The sequence below is a fragment of the Eretmochelys imbricata genome, chromosome 3 (assembly GCF_965152235.1).
Source record: "Eretmochelys imbricata isolate rEreImb1 chromosome 3, rEreImb1.hap1, whole genome shotgun sequence".
Lineage (NCBI taxonomy): Eukaryota > Metazoa > Chordata > Testudines > Cheloniidae > Eretmochelys > Eretmochelys imbricata.
Window position 1 is genome coordinate 103,385,173 of NC_135574.1, and position 20,352 is coordinate 103,405,524.

The 20,352-nt window shown below is 38.6% G+C and overlaps 1 protein-coding gene across 12 annotated transcripts in view; it reads right to left on the reverse strand.

Annotated features, from left to right (window-relative positions):
* Window positions 1–20,352, reverse strand: part of AHI1 (Abelson helper integration site 1) — a 196,338-nt gene that overhangs the window by 120,183 nt on the left and 55,803 nt on the right. For all 12 annotated transcript variants that reach the window (XM_077813079.1, XM_077813080.1, XM_077813081.1 and 9 more), the window contains 5 exons: window positions 19,075–19,178; window positions 18,256–18,374; window positions 12,768–12,898; window positions 10,535–10,675; window positions 4,269–4,471 (listed from right to left, as the gene is read on the reverse strand). In XM_077813079.1, coding sequence (XP_077669205.1) covers window positions 4,269–4,471; window positions 10,535–10,675; window positions 12,768–12,898; window positions 18,256–18,374; window positions 19,075–19,178 — 698 coding nt within the window. The remainder of the gene's footprint in view (window positions 1–4,268; window positions 4,472–10,534; window positions 10,676–12,767; window positions 12,899–18,255; window positions 18,375–19,074; window positions 19,179–20,352) is intronic.

Below are 20,352 nucleotides of genomic sequence, written 5' to 3' on the forward strand. Positions count from 1 at the left end.
CTCTACCTATATTTATTTTTACTAATTTAGGCATTTGATTGTTTGCAGGCTATATGCAGTGTGTTTGTAGAGTATTATCTTGTAATTAGATTGGGTGCCAAGAGAACCTATTAAGGCAGAGTTGTCCCATTACAGTGTTTGTGTGTCTAGGTAAAATAAATTTAATAAATGTGTGCATTAATCCTTGTAGGTGTGGGAATCTATTGAAATCCATTTTACATCCTGTTCTCTACTGAGGGAGCACTTATAGTATTTAAAATATGTAGAAGAAACATTTTTGTAAAATTAAAAGACAAACACATCTTTACAGTAGGATTCCTCATCCATACCTATTTACACCCTTATCTAGCAAAACAGAAACTTAGAAATAAAACATATGAATTTAGAACATAGTTCTCATAATGCATTATAAACATGAGTTTAATCCAAGATCTAGCATGTTGTTCAATTACCTTTAATAAGTAGGTAGGGTACTATTTTTATATTGTACCATTTTTGTGGATTTAAATGTTTTAAATTTGGAGTGAAAACAGTTTATTATTTCTAATTACAAACAGCATTAGATTTATTGTCCTACTTCAAACATGGGAAGTCAGGTTTAATAAAAATGGCTCACTAGAAATTGTGCATGCAAGGTTATTTTGGAGGAAAGCTAAAGCTTCTTTGGGAAGAGAAAGGGGGCAACTTCAGCATAGATTACAGAATATCAGTACTACATTTAAGAGGTGGCAGATGAAGATTTTCTAATACAGAACTGACTGAGTTCAGGGATCCCACTCCTTCTGCCTATACCGGTACTGAAATATCCACAAGACTAACACTGCTTTTACAACGTTTCGATCATTTGGTGTATACTCATCTTGAGATTTTCTGTTTCTCCATGGAAACCTGTAATAGCTGTTATGGGAACCCCTATCTTTCTGACCTGAATTCAAAGCCAAAGTTGTTACGCAAGGTATTCCAGGATGTACTAAATTAGAGAAGGCCTTGAGGGGAGAGGGTGTGGAGGGAGATCCTCAGTACATTGGCAATGGAGCTATGATAATTTACACAAGCTGAGGATCTGCCTCTTAGTCTTTAATGCAGACAAAAAGGACAAGTTGCCAGCTTCTTCTACTTGATCACTTAGATCAATGGTTTTCAACCTGTGAACCCATGGGAGTCCGCAGACTTTGTCTATGGGGTCCACAAAAGGTTGTCATTACCATAGAACAGTGGTCCATGGACCCCGGGAGTCTGCAGACTATGTTCAGTATTTCCAAAGGGGTCCGCATCTCCGTTTGAATTTTTTTTAGGGGTCTGCAAATGAGAAAAGGTTGAAAACCACTGGTTTAGATATTATCAGTATCATGTTTCACCAGTGCTTCAAATTTTTGTCGAAAAGGCTGCATATTCTTTCAGAGGCACAGTGGCACAAGTTCTGTAAATTTCTGGTTTTTACCAGTAGGGAGATATTTTACATCTCCAGTATATTCTATAAGGGGACAATTTGAAGGATTTTCCAAAATCAGATTTTGTAGTCAGATAGAATAATGCTATGAATTAGCACATTATAAGTGATTAGAAGTCACCTGAAGTAAAAAGCTCCTAGTTTCTCTCATACTAAAGGTTCTCTGAGGTAAGTATATGCTGGAAGACCACAAAAACCACAGTGATTTTTACAGTTTGTACAAAAGGTGAGATCTCTTAATTTTAAATCCTAACCTTCTGTTGTCGCTGCTCTTAAAAGCCTTCACACCTATACTGGTTGCAGGTTTTCAATAAATGAAAATTTTCAGTTATCACTTTTATCAATAAAAATTTCCAAAAAAAAGTATTGAGAAAAGTACATGAAAAAATTGAAGAAAAAAAGGGGTGTGTGTAATATTGCTCAGGAGTAGTTTGGCATCCGAGATAACTCAGCCAATACATGGCTGACTCCAGCACTAAGAAGGAAAAATGGACTTGTTACAAGCACTGTTAAATACTAGGCTTTTCTTACTTCTAAAATGATAGCAATTAAGTTAGTAGTTTAATTCTGGATATTTCAAAAGTGTCATTTCACAGTCCTAATGTAACAGTATGAAATCTCCTCCCCACAACCACATAATGAGAAATACTACACAATCTTCTGATAATGAAAAAGCTAAATTGGTATTTTTGCTGCTAATGGATAGTGGGAATTTTACTATACAAATAGAGAAATCCAATACAAAGACTTTTTTAGTGACTTGCTATGTTAGGCGAACACTTAGGCATTAAATGTTTTGTCACTGAAGTTTATTTTAAATTGAGAGAATTATCAAGATTAATCCCCTGAAGCACAGATAAATAGGAAGTGCTGCCAAGATTTACTATAGTGTATATCAATCCAATTTCTCTGAGAGGCAGAGGCCGATCAACAACACTTGATTCACAAAGAAAATTCTGGCATCTCTTTTAAGCTTAAGATAATATACAGTAACTCATTTTACTAAATATAGCCTGGCTTGATCTCCTAGTACTAGTGCTGTGCACTGCTAAAGCAGAGACCAAGATTCAGTTCTTTGCTCTAGTCTCCCATTCTCTGGGCTAACAAAGGATAGGAATGCTTCCAAGGCTGCATGCTTTACCATGGAGAAAAGGGGAGAAAAGGAAGCTTCTTGCTTTATTCACGAATGCCCCCCTCCTGACAAGAGAGAAGCAAGGTTGACTGGGTACAAAGAGCGGCACAGAAGGTAGTGGCCACAACTTGACTGAAAATGATTCTTCATTGCTCAAGCAGAAGCTATTCCAGGAATGGAGAAGACACATAAAGGAATAAAAAGGATATATGCTTATATATAATCAGATCAACATTGAGCCCAAATGGTTAATTTTTTCAATGTAGATGCCTAATTTGCACAGGCAAAATGCAGGTGTGTGCAAGTTATGTATGGAAAGCTCATTGATGTATGAAAAATGGGTAGTTTTGTGTATGCTTCTGCAAAAGTTGTAGATATAATTCAGACATATGGTAAAAAATTTAGCCTTTAATGCATAGATAAACTAGATTATCAGGATACACGTGGACCTAATCACATTTAATTATATTTATTTAAAGAATGAAATTTAATGATAAAATAATTGTGGTTGGATGTTTCCTAACTACCTATCACTCAAGTAAACATGATCTTATGTGCAAATATATAATTGAACAAGTTTCTTCAATTTAATGATTACTAAAAGAAAAAGCAGGTGAGATAACAGTAAATTTTCTATAACAAGCAATTATTTTAAAATTTAAATACTAGTGAGGTCAAACCAACAAATGCATTTTAATTAAAAAATGAAACCTCCATAAAACTATTTAGTAATTGCATGAATATTTCTGAATTAGTATTATAGTCATGTGAGTTTACTGTCTTGAAAGATATAGCATAACTATGTAACTTACCAGAGACATAAACATTTGTCATTTTTAAGCAATGCCAAAAATTTTAATTGTGTGTGTTCATTCAAGACTTGCAAAGTTCTTTTCTTGATTCTGATATAAGGATGTTGTTCGCTTTTCGCAGAGATGTATAGTGGCTGTATAATTTGGTTTTTTGCCTCCAATTACATCAGAAATATTTATTTATCAGTAAAACTTTGTTTTTCAGATTTAATTATTGATCTCTGATTAACCATAGTTGAGTAGAACTATGTCATATATATGTATCAAGGCACAGTACTAGATTAAAATCTGAAGGCACTGTTATCCCATACAAGGTTAGGTATTGTGTGTCTTGAAACATATCAAGCACACAAGAATTTCCTCTAATTAGTATTAATACTCCTTGTGTAACTTAGAGACAGGACTATTTTTTGCCTATACTTTAAGTGGAAATATTATTATTACTACCGAGGTGAGGAAAGAATTTTCAGGGGGTGCTGTACATCTTAGACATGACTAGCTGAATTGTGAATGCCACCAAATTTTATCTTCTAAAAAGCAAAAATATGATGAAGATGGATCCCTTAAAAACAGTCAGGATATGTAGGTATGTAATTCACATTAATGCTAATGGGTGTTGCCAAAAGAACCTCTGGTCACTGATGGGTGGTAAAAAACAGATATCGAAAATAACTTATATTTACATGATCCAGACTCTGAACAGGCACAATAAGTGCATTGACAATTATGGGAGTTATATTCATTTATCAAAAGGAGAATAGACCTACAAACAATATACAGATGTTTTGTAATATGTGCTTGTGCTATATAGAATATAGGCATTGTATGAGAGGACTTTACAATTTTCTTGGAAATATAAATAAATTTGACATACCATAACAGAGTCAAGTTTCTGCTTCACTTTCTGCATTCTCATAGATACTCTTGCAACACTGACAAATTGATTTGCTGGAGACATTGTTGAATCTTTCTGTGCAGAAATATGAGAAGAATTGCTAAGAATTTGTGGCCCTCTGGATGTTGTTGATGCGAGTGACCCATTGAGATCTTTTACTATTTCAGCCTCCTGCTGTGCAACTGCAGAAATAATCAACATTAACATTTTAAGTCAAGTCTTAATAGTTCCGTGAAACAAACCACACTGAGTTCATAGGTCATATTAAATTCTAAGACTTTGCTGAACAAGATAAAGATAAATTATATATAAAAACCCTACATTAAAAGAAAGTTATTTAGGTTATATAGTTGAGTTAAGAAAGGCCAGTTTTACAATTGCCTAGGCAACCTTAATTCTGTCCCCATGTCCATGTAATGAGGCAGAGATCTTGTGGCAAAAGAATAGGATGTGATTATTGCCATTAAAGACTGTATCATAATGCATACAACAAGGCCGCAATACTAAAGTTGCGTGGGCATAAATCTCTCTTGACTTTGAAATCTAATTGACTTATCTTAGGGTTGTTTGTATGTAATTTAGGGTTTTTGTATTTTTAAAGGAATACAATAAAACTAAATCTCATTATGTCTCACTATGTAACAAACCCTATATCACATATCACTAGAATATCAAGGCTGAAACCTGAACTTTCACTACTGGACAGACTTATCACTTGAGCTACAGGTCTAATTACAGTAGCGGTTAAAAGGATAGGTTGTTCTCTCCGGGAAGGGAGAAGCATTGATGACCTGATGGCACCATGAGCTGGGTCCAAGAGAAGCCTGGCCCAACTTAGCACTCTCTAATACTCCCTGCATCCAATGTGGTGGGAATTGTTGTCCAACATGGTACTCCCAGAAAGGCGGACAGGTTGCCAGGGCAATGTGCTGGGTCCCTGGGATAATCAAAGGAGGGTAACCCCACCCAGCAAGAGTCTCTCACCACCCCATTTCTACTGCTGTGGTGGCAGCTCCCTGGTGTTCCCACTACCAATCTGCTACTGCTGTTTTACCAGGGTGTGGGCCTAGTTCTTTAGAAAATTAAGGTTCAGTTATTTTGGTATGCTGTGAAAGTTCTTGAGGAACATAAGCAAGAAAAGGGAATTGACAACTTTAAACAGTTTGTAACTCGGCAAAACCCAAATGGGATTTCATGGGACAAAGAAAAGGAACTTTTCTAGCCTGAGGGCTTTCTCCCTGTCAAATTTCAAAGTCCTTCTGCAAACAATGGAGATGTTAGGAGCGTCTCAAAAAAGAATCATAGGAATCTTTAACAATGGAAAGTGTTAAGGACCCTAAATATAAGGGTCACTACCAGCTCCCCCTAGAAATACAGGGCATCAGTGCATACAACATATGAACAAGAAAAGAGTAAATTATATAAAACCCTCGGCAAAATAATTTAAAAGTTAGGTGCAGTATTCTGAACATGCCAATAGTATGGATGTGATGAATCTACAATTTAAGTTCAGTTAGTCTAGGAATATAAGGAATAGTGCAGTATTAGTATTCAGTTACCAAAACACAAAGAATTCAGCTGACAATTGTCACGTGTGCCTGCTCTGGTTCCACTGAATCTCTATCAAAATGTATGATAAAGGTGCTATCAAGAAAGCCAAATGTAAAGTTTAGAGAAAATCCCCTCGTTCCATGCTTAACAGTGCAAAAGACTTTGGCCTTATGTGCCAGGTTCCCTCCTGCCACCCTTTCCCAGTGCTTCCTTTTCCAGAGTACACTTCTGTAGGTCTGACTCCCTTCTGCCACTCTTCTCCCTCTCTCTGCTGGTCCATCTCCCTCCTGCCACATCATCCCTGTTCAAGGATCTCCAAAAAGAGCAGGTTTCAGAGTAACAGCCGTGTTAGTCTGTATTCGCAAAAAGAAAAGGAGTACTTGTGGCACCTTAGAGACTAACCAATTTATTTGAGCATGAGCTTTCGTGAGCCACAGCTGATGAAGTGAGCTGTGGCTCACGAAAGCTCATGCTCAAATAAATTGGTTAGTCTCTAAGGTGCCACAAGTACTCCTTTTCTTTTTGCAAAAAGAGCAGCTTCTCTCATGTCTTGATTCCAGAATTCCCTCTTTCTTCTCTCCCCACACAGAAGTCTGATTTCCTCCCACTGTTAGTATTCACCATCCTCTAACACTGAGCTGATTCATCACAACCTTTAATCAGCAGTAGTTTTCCCTTGATAAAAATATTAGTAAAATATTACCTTAATAAGTCTGTCCTACACAAGTCAAAAAAGTAGGTGACTGGCATTGAATCCAAGCAAATCATACATTTTCTAACTTCCAATTCTTATTTATTTTTACACAAATAAAATAGATTACAACTGATTAACGTAACTGCAAGTAGCAATATAGAAGAATACTGTTTTTCCAAATGGAAAGAGGGGGATTAAATTTATTCAAATAAACCCAGGTTGAGATAAAGGAGAGATTATGCACCAGTAATTAATTCATGTCTAGGAAACTACCAAGATACATGAAAAAGACTGTTTTCAGAAATGGGTTTGGATAAACAAGGGCTCTATTGCAGACCATTTTTATTTTAAATAGGTCAATTTTCCATACAATTAAGGAAAAGTAAAATTGAAAACACCAAGTACATTTGGAAACACAAACTAAAGGATGAAGTATGACGACTAAATTAAAATGCAGGCTTCTAGTTCAGTTGAGGTTAGTAACTTGCTGGGTCCAGTCCAGCAGGTGCTCAAGGAAGTCACCAAGTGGTACCGCTTGGGTAACTTGGACTGAAGACCCTGAGCTTGTATTTCAGTTACTTCTTTCTGCCACCAGACGCTGCTACTTCTTTCTCTCTGTAGCCTCACTGCTTCTTCTACTAAGGTTGCCCGGAGGTTCTTCCAGCCCAGCAGCACTGAGCTCATTTAGAGAACTGTCTTTGAGAAAAATTTCTAAAGTTGACAACTGAACACATTTAGGCACAGGAGATATCCTACAGGAGCAGGCCTAGTCATGCAGAGTGAGATATTCAGCAAAACAGCTCAGGGGCTGGGAACCTCAGGTTTTGGGAAACGGCTTTTGGCAATATCTATTGCAGGGCCATTAGGGTCCAATTAGACAATCACATGGGCTAGCTGCCAGGTACCAGCGTTAACAGGTATTATCTTGATAAAAGTTGAGCCCAGCTGCCTTTTAACCACACACTTGGCTTTTACAGTTTCTAGATTGTGGCATCAGGAAGACAAAGGATTTCAGCATTCCTTATTTAAAATTTGCCCATTGTAAACATTAGAGGGTATTTTTAAACCAGCTGATCTAAGTCAAACTATGGAAATCCTAAAAAATAGTACTAGTGACTAAAATTAATATTACTGTATGATTAACTCCTTAACACCAATGCAATAAAATCATCTTCTGAAAGCAAAGCAAATATTTTTAACCAAAAACGAAGAAAAAGTTAGTAGCAGACTGTGTCAGAATGTACCCGTGTCCACACCCGACACATTACTGTAATAATCTTTGTTCAATATCTGCCTTGTGAGGTATTATCTGAAAACTCATAATTTGCTGGTCATTCTTGTTCTGGGAAAATGTCTGTGGCAGCATTGTGTGTGAAGTTATACGATTCCACTGTATGCTGTTCTTCACACATGTTCCAAACTGAGGTTGGCAAACAGGTCTGTCTCAAAGAAATATGTGCTACTTAATTTGCATTTAAGCAGTAAACAGAGTCATCAAGCAGGAAGAGAAACAAAAGAAGCTCCAACACGTTAGGAAAAAGCAGCAGGGAATGTCCTTCCCTATAGACTCTGTGTCCTGAATCTCACTTAGAAATGTTTTTCAGGAGAGGGGCTAACACCATAAAAAGGAAGGACAAACATTCCTCCACTCCCTCTCCCTCTGTCCTTCAATTCACTGCACCAGAAAGGACAAAGGAAGCAGCCATTGAACTTGAAAAGGGGTCCTAACCTAAGAAGTTTGGTCAGTAAGACTGCTTAGTGCATGTGATGAGAAAACTCAGCTTTGAATTTAACATAGCTTGTTAAGTGAGGCACCAGTTGCATTTCATCTTTATTTTCCCTGTAACCATTTCTGACTTTTATGCCCCTCATTACTTGTATTCACTTAAAATCTCTCTTTGTAGTTTATAAACTTGTTTCATTGCTTATCTAATCCAGTGTGTTTACACTGAAGTATCTGTGAGACTCCATTTGGGGGTAACAAGGTGCATGCATATTATTTCTAGTAAAGCAATAACAGATCTTATATAAACCTGTATTGTCCAGGAGAGGGCTGGGAAGTACAGAACACACACATATCTAGGGGGAATTCGAAGACTGTGGATGTGCTGGGTCACCCTGCAGTATTATCAAGGCTGGTAAGAGCAAAGGTGTGGCTGGCTGCAGCACATACACAGCTGGGAGTGACTTGCATGCTGGAAGCTTTTTGTGAGCAGACTGTAGGCTATAGTAGCAAAGCATTTTAAAGGGCACCCAAGGTTCAAGAGCAGAGGTGACATGGCTACTCAGTCTGGATTGTACCTTGGTATGTCATAAAGATTATGCCCAAAAGACCACAACCTATGAAATGGCTTACTGATGACAAAAGATCAGTAACTTTGTTAAAACAACAGATGACTTTAACTATCAATATAACCTCAGTGTGATCCTGTTTGATTGTTCAAGATTCAACCACGTTTTCCATTAAATAGAAAATGAATTTCCAGGAGGTACATAGTTAAACAGCTATGAAATCTGTCTAATTCAAGAATGTAATTTTGTTTAGTGATTTCAAATAGCTAATTTTCTTCACTTTTATTAATATAATTTATATGCATATTAACAAATATCTATGTAGCCATACTGCAAATTAGTTCTCAGCTTTAATTTGACATGATAAATATGTATTACTTACAGGAAATAATAGTTTGTTTCTTTGCAGAGTGCTTTCCAGAACTGTGATGGGCCCCAATTTAGGAAAGCATCCCTGTTGAAGAAAATACTAACACACATGCTTAAATGCTCTCCTGAACAGGGACAGATTTGAGAATATGCTTAAGTATTTTCCTGAGTCAGGCCTACAATCAGTTTTTAATAAAAGAGACAATTATCTGTGGTTCTCTAGTTAAACAGCTAAACAGAATAGATTTATTAGTAGACTAAAAGTTAGCATTTAATATTGACCATTAATTCTTTCACTTTAATTAGTTCAATAAAATCATGTCTGTACAGTAGACGGAGGATTTGAACCTTAATATAAAGTTAGTAGGAGTGTTGCTTTTTTTGTTTTAATTATTCACTCTATATTATCAAGACAGCAACTAAATGGAAAATGTAATATTTTGCATTAACTATTCATCTTTATCAGCACAAAATGCAATTACTTTACAGCAGATGTAAATGGGAAAAAAAGTAAATATATATACATATATCTTCTTAATATATTATATATACACACCTTTGTCATATCTGCCATTAAGATGAAACATGACAACTGAAACAACATCCGCAACAAAGAAAAGAGTGATGCTACTGAATAATAACCAACAAAATTTAAAAATCAAGAAACCTACCAGTTTAAAAGACTAATTATGTCTACAATTAACTCTATGTTAGAGATAGCCGGGGATCTCATTTTCTGTGATAAAAAATCCCAAAATTCTCCAATAAAAACCCACATGTTTTTCCAAAACAAATAGATTTCTAGGATCCCTGATGATAACTCAGTTGCTATGGAATTCCACTGCAGATGTGAGTTTGCCTACAGAGGACCAAGAGAGCCTAGATTTTCCTCAACAATTAAACCATTTGTATACAGCTTTTAAAAATTATTTTATATCCCATAAAGCATAAAACATTAAGGTTTTCATTAAACTATGTGTACTTTGAGAAAAATGTAAATTTGCCTGACTCCATAATCCAGCCCAAGACTGAAATATGGTTCTAATGATTGACATGATATCACTAGCACAACATAGATTGCTGAGAGTATGATCTGGAGAGAGAAGTGAGGACAAGTCTGGAATTCAGTCATGCAAAATCATGACAGAAAGGTAAATTGGAAGCTATTTCTGTGCTGATCTTAAACTGGTTTAGAGATTTCAGCACAATTCTTGCACGGCAGGTTTTGATGTTCTGTTTTGTTTGTTTGTTTTTAAAAAAGAACCTTTGCAAGTCGCTTCTAAAAAGTGAAACAAACAGCTACCAAGATTCTTATGCATCAAGAAATGCTCTACAGTACCTTTATAATCATAAATGTATACAAGTATTGGCTGGTTTTGACCAAAGGCACAAAATGACACCATGTGTTCATGTGGATGAAAGGCAACATCTCGAACTGGAAATGTGAAGGAGAGGTCAGAATACATGGCTACTTGATCACCTATAAAAGGAAAAATAGAGTTCTTAATTTGTCATAAAAATTTGACGTGATAACGTTGCAACTTTTTATAATATCCACTCATCTCTCTATATTATATTTATGTTACAAAAACCTTAGAGAGGACTTCAACCTTTGTATTTTAAACTAGTTTGTAACTTGGAAAGCACTATCCACTTAACAAATATTAAATGGCACATAACCATAATATGTGTTTGTATCTTTCTGGGAAAATGCTTGCTATCTTAGTCATGGGCTTCAGTCATACTGACCAATGGAAACGGAAGTTTTGCACACCACTATTTCATAAAAGTTTTGGCCCTGATCCTGAACTCAATGGAACATCTTATGTCTTGTGACAAAGTTCCTCCTCTACCTTGGTGGGTCCTGTGCTTATTGGAGGATTTTGCTCGCCTCAGAGATTCACAGTAGCCCTCAGGGGCTCAAATCTGCCGTTCACTCAGATAACCTCATCACTGGCCAGCATGGGGGAAAGGAAGGAGAACAATCCCCACGGTCTCTGCTGGTCCACCTAGTGGGTCGGGGGACAGGCCAGGGACCTTCCCCTCTGGTGGGACCTACAGTCCAAGTCAACTCCTCCTGTACCCAATAGGGAGTTGGGGGGATGGGGGGAACTCAGGCCCGCCCTCTACTCCGGGTTCCAGCCCAGGGCCCTGTGGATCACAGCTGTCTATAGTGTTTTGTGTAACACCTGTGTGACAGCTACAACTCCCTGGGCTACTTCCCATGGCCTCCTCCCACACCTTCTGTATCCTCACCACAAGACCTTCCTCCTGATGCCAGATAGCGTTTGTACTCCTCAGTCCTCCAGCACCACACCCTCTCACTCTCAGCTCCTTGCGCGCCCCTCACTAACTGGAGTCAGAGCCTTTTTAAACCAGGTGTCCTGATTAGCCTTAATTAATTCTAGCAGCTTCCCAATTGGCTACAGGTGTCCTAATTAGCCTGCCTGCCTTAATTTTTTCTAGAAAGTTTCTGAGTGTTCTGGAATAGTCCCTGTTATTTTACCCAGGGAAAAGGGACCTCCTTAACCTGGAACTAATGTGTCTAATGTGTCTTCGACCACTCGTTCGTAGCCATCTGGCCTGACCCTGTCCAGTCTATAAAGTTAAACACATGCATAAGTCTTTTTAGGCTCAGTGCTTTTATCTACAAATTCTCTCTTCCTACATTCCACCTATTTTTGATAGACACTGGGAAAGTCGTGCAATGATGTGCAGGTAGTTTTGAACCCTGGTTGATGAAGATGCCTTCAAAAAAAAAAAAATCTTTAGAACAGACCTGCCTGCCTAAATACCAGTTTTTAAATGTTTAATGTTTTAAATATCTAGGTTGTTATCTGATATAAAAGAACAAAGCAGAAAGGCAACAAAACCAAATTTTTGTTATGAACCACCGCATTTAATTTCCTCTCTGCTATACACAGTACAATAAGGTTAATTTAGACAACAAATTCTCTAGCTCTTAGTTGTGCTTTGCTTGCGCTTTGTCCAGCAGCGTCCTTTTGTATTTTAGTGGTTATATGGGAATTATCCAATTTTGAGGGCAATTTATGAGGAAGCCTAGTACTCCTACATCCAGGTGGCTATGTATACTGATCATTCACTTATTAGAGGTCTTCAGTCAGTCAACTGTGCAAGTAAAATAAACAGCTCTTAACAGCCTGATCCAAAGCCACTGATGTTAACAGAAAGATACTCATTGACTTCAGTTGGCTTTGGAACAGGGTCTTAATCTGCATACACAAATACTTTGGTATCATATATGGAAAGGATAACTGAACAAAAGACCAAATTAGAAATGTTTAATTACTACTAGAAATCTGAAATACTACCTGTGATTGAGATTTATTCCCATATGAATATAATTGTTAACTCAGAGCATATAACTAATAACACTGATATAAAAGGTGGACCTTACATTTACAGACTTAAGGACATCAGCCTAAATTTTTATTTTGCACCAATGTTATTAAATGAAAAAGAAAAAGTTTTGTTTTTGTTTTTTTAAAAAGAAGGCTCTTCCAGAGAGCTTAACAACCTGGCCTAATATTGTAAAATAATTGATTGGTTACCTGTTTCTGGATTCCAAACATATGCTATACCATCTTCACTTCCAGAAAAAAGAAATGTCCCACATGGTGTTAAGGTACTGTGAATCTTCTCTCTATAGTTTGTGGCACCTATGTATTTCTTTGTAGCCAAGCTAAAAATAAAGAATAGTCTGAGTGTGGCAATTGCTTTCATAACAGACAAAATCTCCCATACCTCACATATGAATTTTCTACTGAATAAACAATACTAGCTCAATATCTTGTATCTAAAGTAGGCATCAGTGCACTTACCTACTTAAGCCCATACCTTTGGAAATGGCAAAGGAATACCAGATCTGGACAGTGGGTACAAAAGTTGTCTTTGCATTTCTTTAATTCTGGGCTGATTGTTTGCTGGGCCAAGGGGGTTGGACTGGAAAAAAAAAAGTGGTGGTACTTTTCCCACCTCTGCCAACAAAATACACTCCACCCACGTAAACTGCCAAAATGAGGTGCCCCTTACAGTAGTATGTGTAGATATTCAAAATATAATTGTGCAGCTCTCTGAGCTCAGCTCCTCCTCGCCTCAGTGAGGCTTAAATATGCCCAGGGGATTTGCTGGATTCCTTGGACTTGGCTCCTTCTTGACTGGGGGAGGGGTGGGAAAGAGGTGGTACTCCGAAACTTCACCCATGTATGGCACCAAAATTAGATTTTTTTTAAAAAAAAATTGTATCACCATAGCACCTAGGAATCCTAGTCATGGACCAGGACCCAATTGTGCTAGGAGCTGTAAGAACAAAGAACCAAAAGCCGGTCCCTGTCCCAAGGAGATTATAATAGAAGGCCATGCCTACAAAACAAACTTTGCTCGATTCAAGTTATATTGGCACACAGTCACCAAAGTTTGTATATCGCTTTGGCACATGCATACTTGGCTACTTGCGTCGGCACTGCACATACTCAGCAGGAGTGCCTGTGTTGATGCAACGTATGGTCTCCTGCAGGTAGGTATCCCAGTGTGCTACACAGTGCTGTCTGGTCCAATGCCTTTTGGGACATTTTTGCAATGTGTTATGGGGTAGAAATTACTCACTCAGGGATCTTTGGGAGCTAGAGGTCAAGTTCCCAGCATGTACCTTTCTCCATTCCATAATGCCATCCATAGTCCATAAATTATCACAACTTTTTTTAAAAAGTCCCACAAATCCAGGTGGCACTTTTCAGTGTCTGCCACCTCTGACTAAAGCACAGAGCTCTACATTATTCCCATGAATGTTGCAAATACAGAACATGTGATCCTTTGGTATTTGCAGACCCGCAGAAAGTACCACAACAACGGGGGACATGACAGTTTCTTCTAGGACAGATTGCTATGGGACACAGTGAGAACCAAGTCGAGGTTGTTGATGGCATTCATGGAGCAGCAGCTGACAGTGGAGCACCGTTTCCGGCCCCAAGAAACGAGCACTGATGGGTGAGACTGCAACATAGGCAGGTTTGGGACGACGAGTAGTGGCTGCAGAGCTTCAGAATGCAAAAGGCCACATTCCTGGATCTGTGTGCCAATCTTGCCCCAGCCCTCCAGTGCATGGAAACCAGAATGAGAGCTGCGCTGACAGTTGAAAAGCAAGTGGTGATCACATTTTAGAAGACTGCAACACCAAATTGCGGCTAGTCAGAGGGAAATCATTTTGGAGTTGGACAATCCACAGTGGGAGTCATCATGCAAGTATGCAAGGCCATTAATGGTCTCCTGCAGTGGAGGACTGTGCAAGATGTAGCGGATGGATCTGTAGCAATGGGGTTTCCAAGCTGTGGTAGGAAGACAGATGGCATGCACACTCCTATTTTGCTACAGAGCATATCAACAGAAAGATCACCAGGGATGCTTCACCAATATCAACGTGGGCTGATCAGGGAAGGTACATGACGCTTACACCTTCAAAAACACAGGACTATTCAGAAAGCTGCAAGCAGGGACTTTCTTTCCCAACCAGCAGATTACCACTAGCAATGCTGAAATGCCATTAGTGACACAGGGGGACCCACCAAACACCTTGCTCATGAAGTCACACACTGGCCACCTTGACAGCACCAAGGAAAGACTCAACACCCAGCTCACCTGGTGCAGAATGACAGCTGAATGTGAAAAGATGATGTGGTATTTACTCATATGATTGGATCTCAGTGAGAAAATATCCCAATGGCTACAGCTCTCTGTGGTGTCCTGCATAATATCTGTGATGGTGAAAAGGTTGAAAAGCAATCACCACGGTGGACAAAGGTAGAGTGGCTGTTTGCTGACTGTGAACAGCCAGACACCTGGGCCATTACAAGAGCTAGTGTGGGGCTATGCAGTTGAGGGAATCTTTGAAAGAGCATTTTAACAGTCAGCCACAGTAGCATCCTGTGCTGGACTGTTCTCTGGGCCTGGAGCTTTGAGTGCAGCAAGCACCACACAATTCCTAGCAGGACATTTATAAACAAGGACTACTCATTTTGCTGAAGCTATGAGCTATGTGCTGTTTGCTGTACATTTACAAGGACAATGTGCTTTGAGTACCACTATGCATTCTACAATGTGTGTTGGTAACCAGATCAGTCACTGTTGCAGAGATGGGATCATTGTGGAATAGCTTTTTTGTAGGCATTATGGAAACGGAGAATTTTAAGGAGGATAATAAAATAGCTTTGAAGATGTTTATGGGGAGCTTCTCACACATGAGGGGCACATGAGAGAAAGCACAAAGATGCTTGATTGAGAACTTAACAAGTGAGCGATGGAGACTGGCATCACGGTCAACTGGAGTCAGAAGCAGACATCTTCATAGTGAATGAAAGTTGACAGGTAGGCCTGGATAGGTCTTGCAAGTGAAGACAAATAGTTTATGTTTGATACACTCGAGAAGGGGAGTAATTTTCCTAGCCTGTGACGAGGCTAGGAAAGAGAAGGGTGACTTGGTCAAAGCAACAGGCTAGGAAAATTATCTTTGCTGCACCATTCTGAATGGACATGAGCAGGGCAAGAATGCACTCATGAAGGCCAGAGAGAAGGATGTTGCAGCAGTACTTGAGACATGAGATGATGAGAGTCTTAACTGCATAGACTGATGACACAGGCTGTATCTTAGAGATGTTAAGCAGAAAAAGTTGGCAAGATTGAGACATATAGACGTGAGGACCTAGAGAGAGAGGTCCAAGTCAAAGAGGATGCCCACATTTCAGACCTGAATGACATGCAGAGTGGTGGGGATGTCTAGTGATCAAAGTAGTGGTGGGGGGGACTTGGGGGTAAGATTAAGAGCTTTGTTTTAGCTTTAGGTGTCACTCACAGCAAATTGTCCAGATCTGTGATCCCCTCTCTCTCTCCTTTCTTACGTGAGGATTCAAATGGTTAACAGTGTTGACATTTAAAAGTATAATTGCTGGGAATCCAAATTAACACCTCCTGGAGATTAACAGAGCAGTTCAAACCTCTCAGAGCTACTATTTCATGCTCTCTGCAAACTCACACAGACAACTTCATATTGGTGACACTCGGCTCACATTTCTGAAGTTTGCTTCACAGTCACAATAACTAGAAACTTTTTAGTCAGAGTGGAGATTCTGAACACAATAATAGTTCCAGGGGGGGTCCACTACAGCACATGGTACATACCCGCTGTTTCTAAGTCTTGGCTGGGTGGTTTTCCAATGTAAGGTTCTTTGGCTGCCAGTGGCTCCAGGAGTATGTGGGGAAACCTTAGCAATGCCCACTTTCCTCTTCCCCCCCAAACACACTGCCATGCCAGTAGCAGGAAGGGTTGTAGTATAGGAACTATAATACTGGCTCTACACCTCTGTAGGATCCCCCTACATTCATATGACCCTCAAAGGGCCCATTACAATGACTCCAAACACAGATTCTGTGGACGGTTCAATGAAAAGCAACCACACTGCACCGAGGTTCTGAGCTTTGGCCTCTCCATCAAGACCATTCCAAGGATCCTCTCCCTTCTGGCAAGAGGAAAAGCGCTGTAAAAGAGCTAAGTCTTTTGATAGCCCAAAACATGACAGGGTCAAAGAAATTTAAACAGAGTGATATGGGGAGAGAGCTACATTATAAATAAATGTATATTCTGAAAAAATGTCCCTAGACCTCAGATACTTCCTTGTGCTGTCAGTGTTTGGAAGGTATTTTCCCCCAAGCATCTTTTCTTAAAACACTGGGGAAACTTTGAGTGTCTGTGTTTGGGAGGGGGAGGGAGAAGAGGGAAATTAAGAACAAAACATCAGCACAGATTTTATGCTTTAACACTACATTCCCTTGTTTTTCTGGATTTAAGTTTTAGCCTTAGCGGTATATTCACTTAGGGCGGTTTTGCTTTTCGTAGTTTAAGTTCTTTATTTTTATACTAATAGTTTAAATATATTAATAATAAAGGGGAAAATAATAATCACAGATTATATTTGAATGTCTCTCCACCCATCCATCTCATGTTCTTGTGTGGCCCCTGTGACCATAGTATCCGAGCACCTCACAATCTTGAATGTATTTACCTTGTGAGGGAGTGAAGTGCTATTAGCCCCATTTTACTGAAGGGGAACTGAGGAACAGAGAGACTAAGGGCTTGTACCCACTAGCGCTTACTTCTGTATAACTTAAATCGCTCAGGGGTGTGAAAAAGCCCCCCCCCTCCCCGCCCCAAGTGACGTATGTTACACTGACTTAAGTGCTGGTGTGGACAGCATTATGTCGGCGTGAGAAGCTCTCTCCCTTCGGCATAGATCATCTGCACTAGTAGCTCTACAGCAGCACAGCTACATTGGTACAGCTGCGCCGCTGTTGCAATTCTAGTGTAGACTAGCCCTAAGGCACTTACATTGGTATAGCTACATCATTCAGGGTATGACAAATCACAGTGTAGACCGTGTTAGGTTGATAGAAGAATTCTTCTGTCAACCTCACTATCACCTCTTGGGGAGATGGATTGCCACGCCAATGGGAGAATGTAGGTGTAGGTGCAGGTAGTGTCTACGCTGAAGCGTTACAGTGGCACTGCTGTAGCGTTTTAAAAGGCAGACATACCCAAAGAATAAAATTTCCAAAGGTGCCTAAGTGACTCAGGCTCCTAAGTTCCACTGAAAGTCAATGAACCAAGCTAAGTAACTAAATAATTTTTTTAAAGGGATTTGGGAGATCTGGATTAAAATCCCTGATCTGCTGCAGACTTCCTGTATGAGGTTGGACTTCCTGAGTGACATTGAAAAGTCAATGACATAGGGTAAGTGGCTAAATCATTTTTGTAAATGGGACTTAGGCACTTTTGGAAATTCTAACTTACAGGACATGTCCAATGTCACAAAGGAAGCCTGTGGCAGAGCAAGGATTTGTATTGAGGTCTCCAAAGTCCCAGTCTAGCACTGTAACTATTGGACCATCCTTCCTCTTTTAAGTATCTATTTAATAATTTTAAAACATTTTACTATCACAATGAGTCAACTTGAGACACAGAAATCTATGCATTGACTACAAAAACCTACTTACATTCTGAGATCCATAATTCTCAGAACACTGTCTTTGGCATGGATTAATAAACGTCTTCCATTCGGATGTACCTCTAGATGATTTATTGGAGTCCCTTTAATATCATTTTCTTTTATTTCCTACCATGAAAAAATGAAGTTTATTGTAATGCAAGACTAATTTGATAGGAAACAAAGGTAAGGATGTCACTATGGTATTAACTTATGAAATTGGTGGGAGGCAGTGCAAGGAGAGATTAAACGCAGTTTAAAAAAATCCAAGGCCATTTTAAAAAGCAAACACTGGTTCCTAGACAAGATACTATATCCCAAATCAACAAGTTTTAGCCCATATCAAGTTTCCACAACCATTTAAGTGACAGATCCTATTATAATGATGAAATTCTGAAAACCAGAGTTGATAACAGAAAGGCTGACAAGACGTTAACCATAGAAGTGTGAATAAAGCTACTTTGACAAGATACACAGTCTGTTATTTTAATTCTATCTATGGAAGTACAAACAACACGTTACTGTGTGCAATTACAATGCTACCAATTCTCAAACATCTGTTGTAGAAGCTGGTGCTAAGAATAAGCATTTACATTCTCTACTTACAGTATCATATCTAAAACTGACAAAAAAAAAAAAATCTAGAAATTCCCAGTGAATCACAGCATGTTTTATCAGGCGTTTGCAAAGTGTTAACAAGACATTAAGGGGAAATTTACTTTCCAACCACACAAAAGTGACATGAAAAAGTAATTAAATGCAAATTAGATGGCTAGATTTGAAACTGCTTTACATAAAAGTTATCGTGCTAATTAAAATATTTGTATACCTTATTTATACCCCAATGTTGGACTGGATGTTGAGAACTTCCTTTGACAAAGGTATTCCAAACTATAATCAGCCCTGAGCTGTCTCCTGAGAACATGTGAAGTCCTGTAAAATAATAATTACACTTATGTAGTATTAACAGCAAGATTTTGAAACCATACTAAATGAACAACAGGGGATATGCGAGCTAGAGATATCTCCAAAATTAAATATACATTGGAAACTCTGTCTTATCAGTGCTATTAACAGTTTTATAGTAATTTCCACATTCATGGACATATTACAAACTGAATTATTAAAGCCAATATTTGAACAGCAATATTTTGCTTCCATTTTCTCCAATTAATGCAGGGTAGTCAAAAAGCCTAAATTTTGCTTATAATACATCACAGAAGTCAATATCATAAATTCCAAACAGAATAAAAATGTAAATACTGTAATACTTACAATTAAATACTTTGACGGTTTTTCACTTAGATGCTAAGTTGGTTTTATTCAATAACTTTGCTTTTTAGTATCGTCTTCTAGGGTGTGATCCAAAGGTCACTGAAATCAATGGAAGTCTTTCCACTGACTTCAGTGGGCCTTAGATTAGACCCCTAGTGCATAACTATCCAGTGAAGACCCCCACTGAGAACAGGTTGGGCAAGAGCAAATGCAAATTTCCCTCCAATTGCTGCCTTTCAGTAGCTGCTTTTAAACCAACAGTATATACATCATTGTAAACAACGAAGTAGAAAGTTCTTTATTTTCTGTGGTCAGCTGCCATGCCTATCACAGAAATAACGCATCTACATTTTCATGAAATACCTATCTGAAAAACCCAGATTCCAAAATACAAATGTTCCATCTTTGGGGAGCTCCTCTACTCACACAGCAACAACGCACATCTCCATCCAGTTATGCATTTTAGAATGTTTCTCCAACACCTCTTCCTGGATGTCTTGCCACCAACACAGTCTTAATACTGCCAAAACTGAACTCCTTATCTCTCCTTCCAAACCCTCTCCATTCACTGACATTGTTGAAAAATTCACCATCCTCCCAGTTCCCCAGGCTGTAACTTAAGACCTTGTCTACACTACAGGTTACTTTGGTATAACTTATGTTACTCAGGAGTTTGAATAACCCACACCCCTGAGTGAAATAAGTTATACTGACCAAAGTGCTGGTCTAGACAGCACTATGTTGGCGAGAGAGCTTCTCTCATAGTTAAAATTAATCGTGATTAATTGCAGTTTTAATCACACTGTTAAACAATAATAGAATACCAATTCAA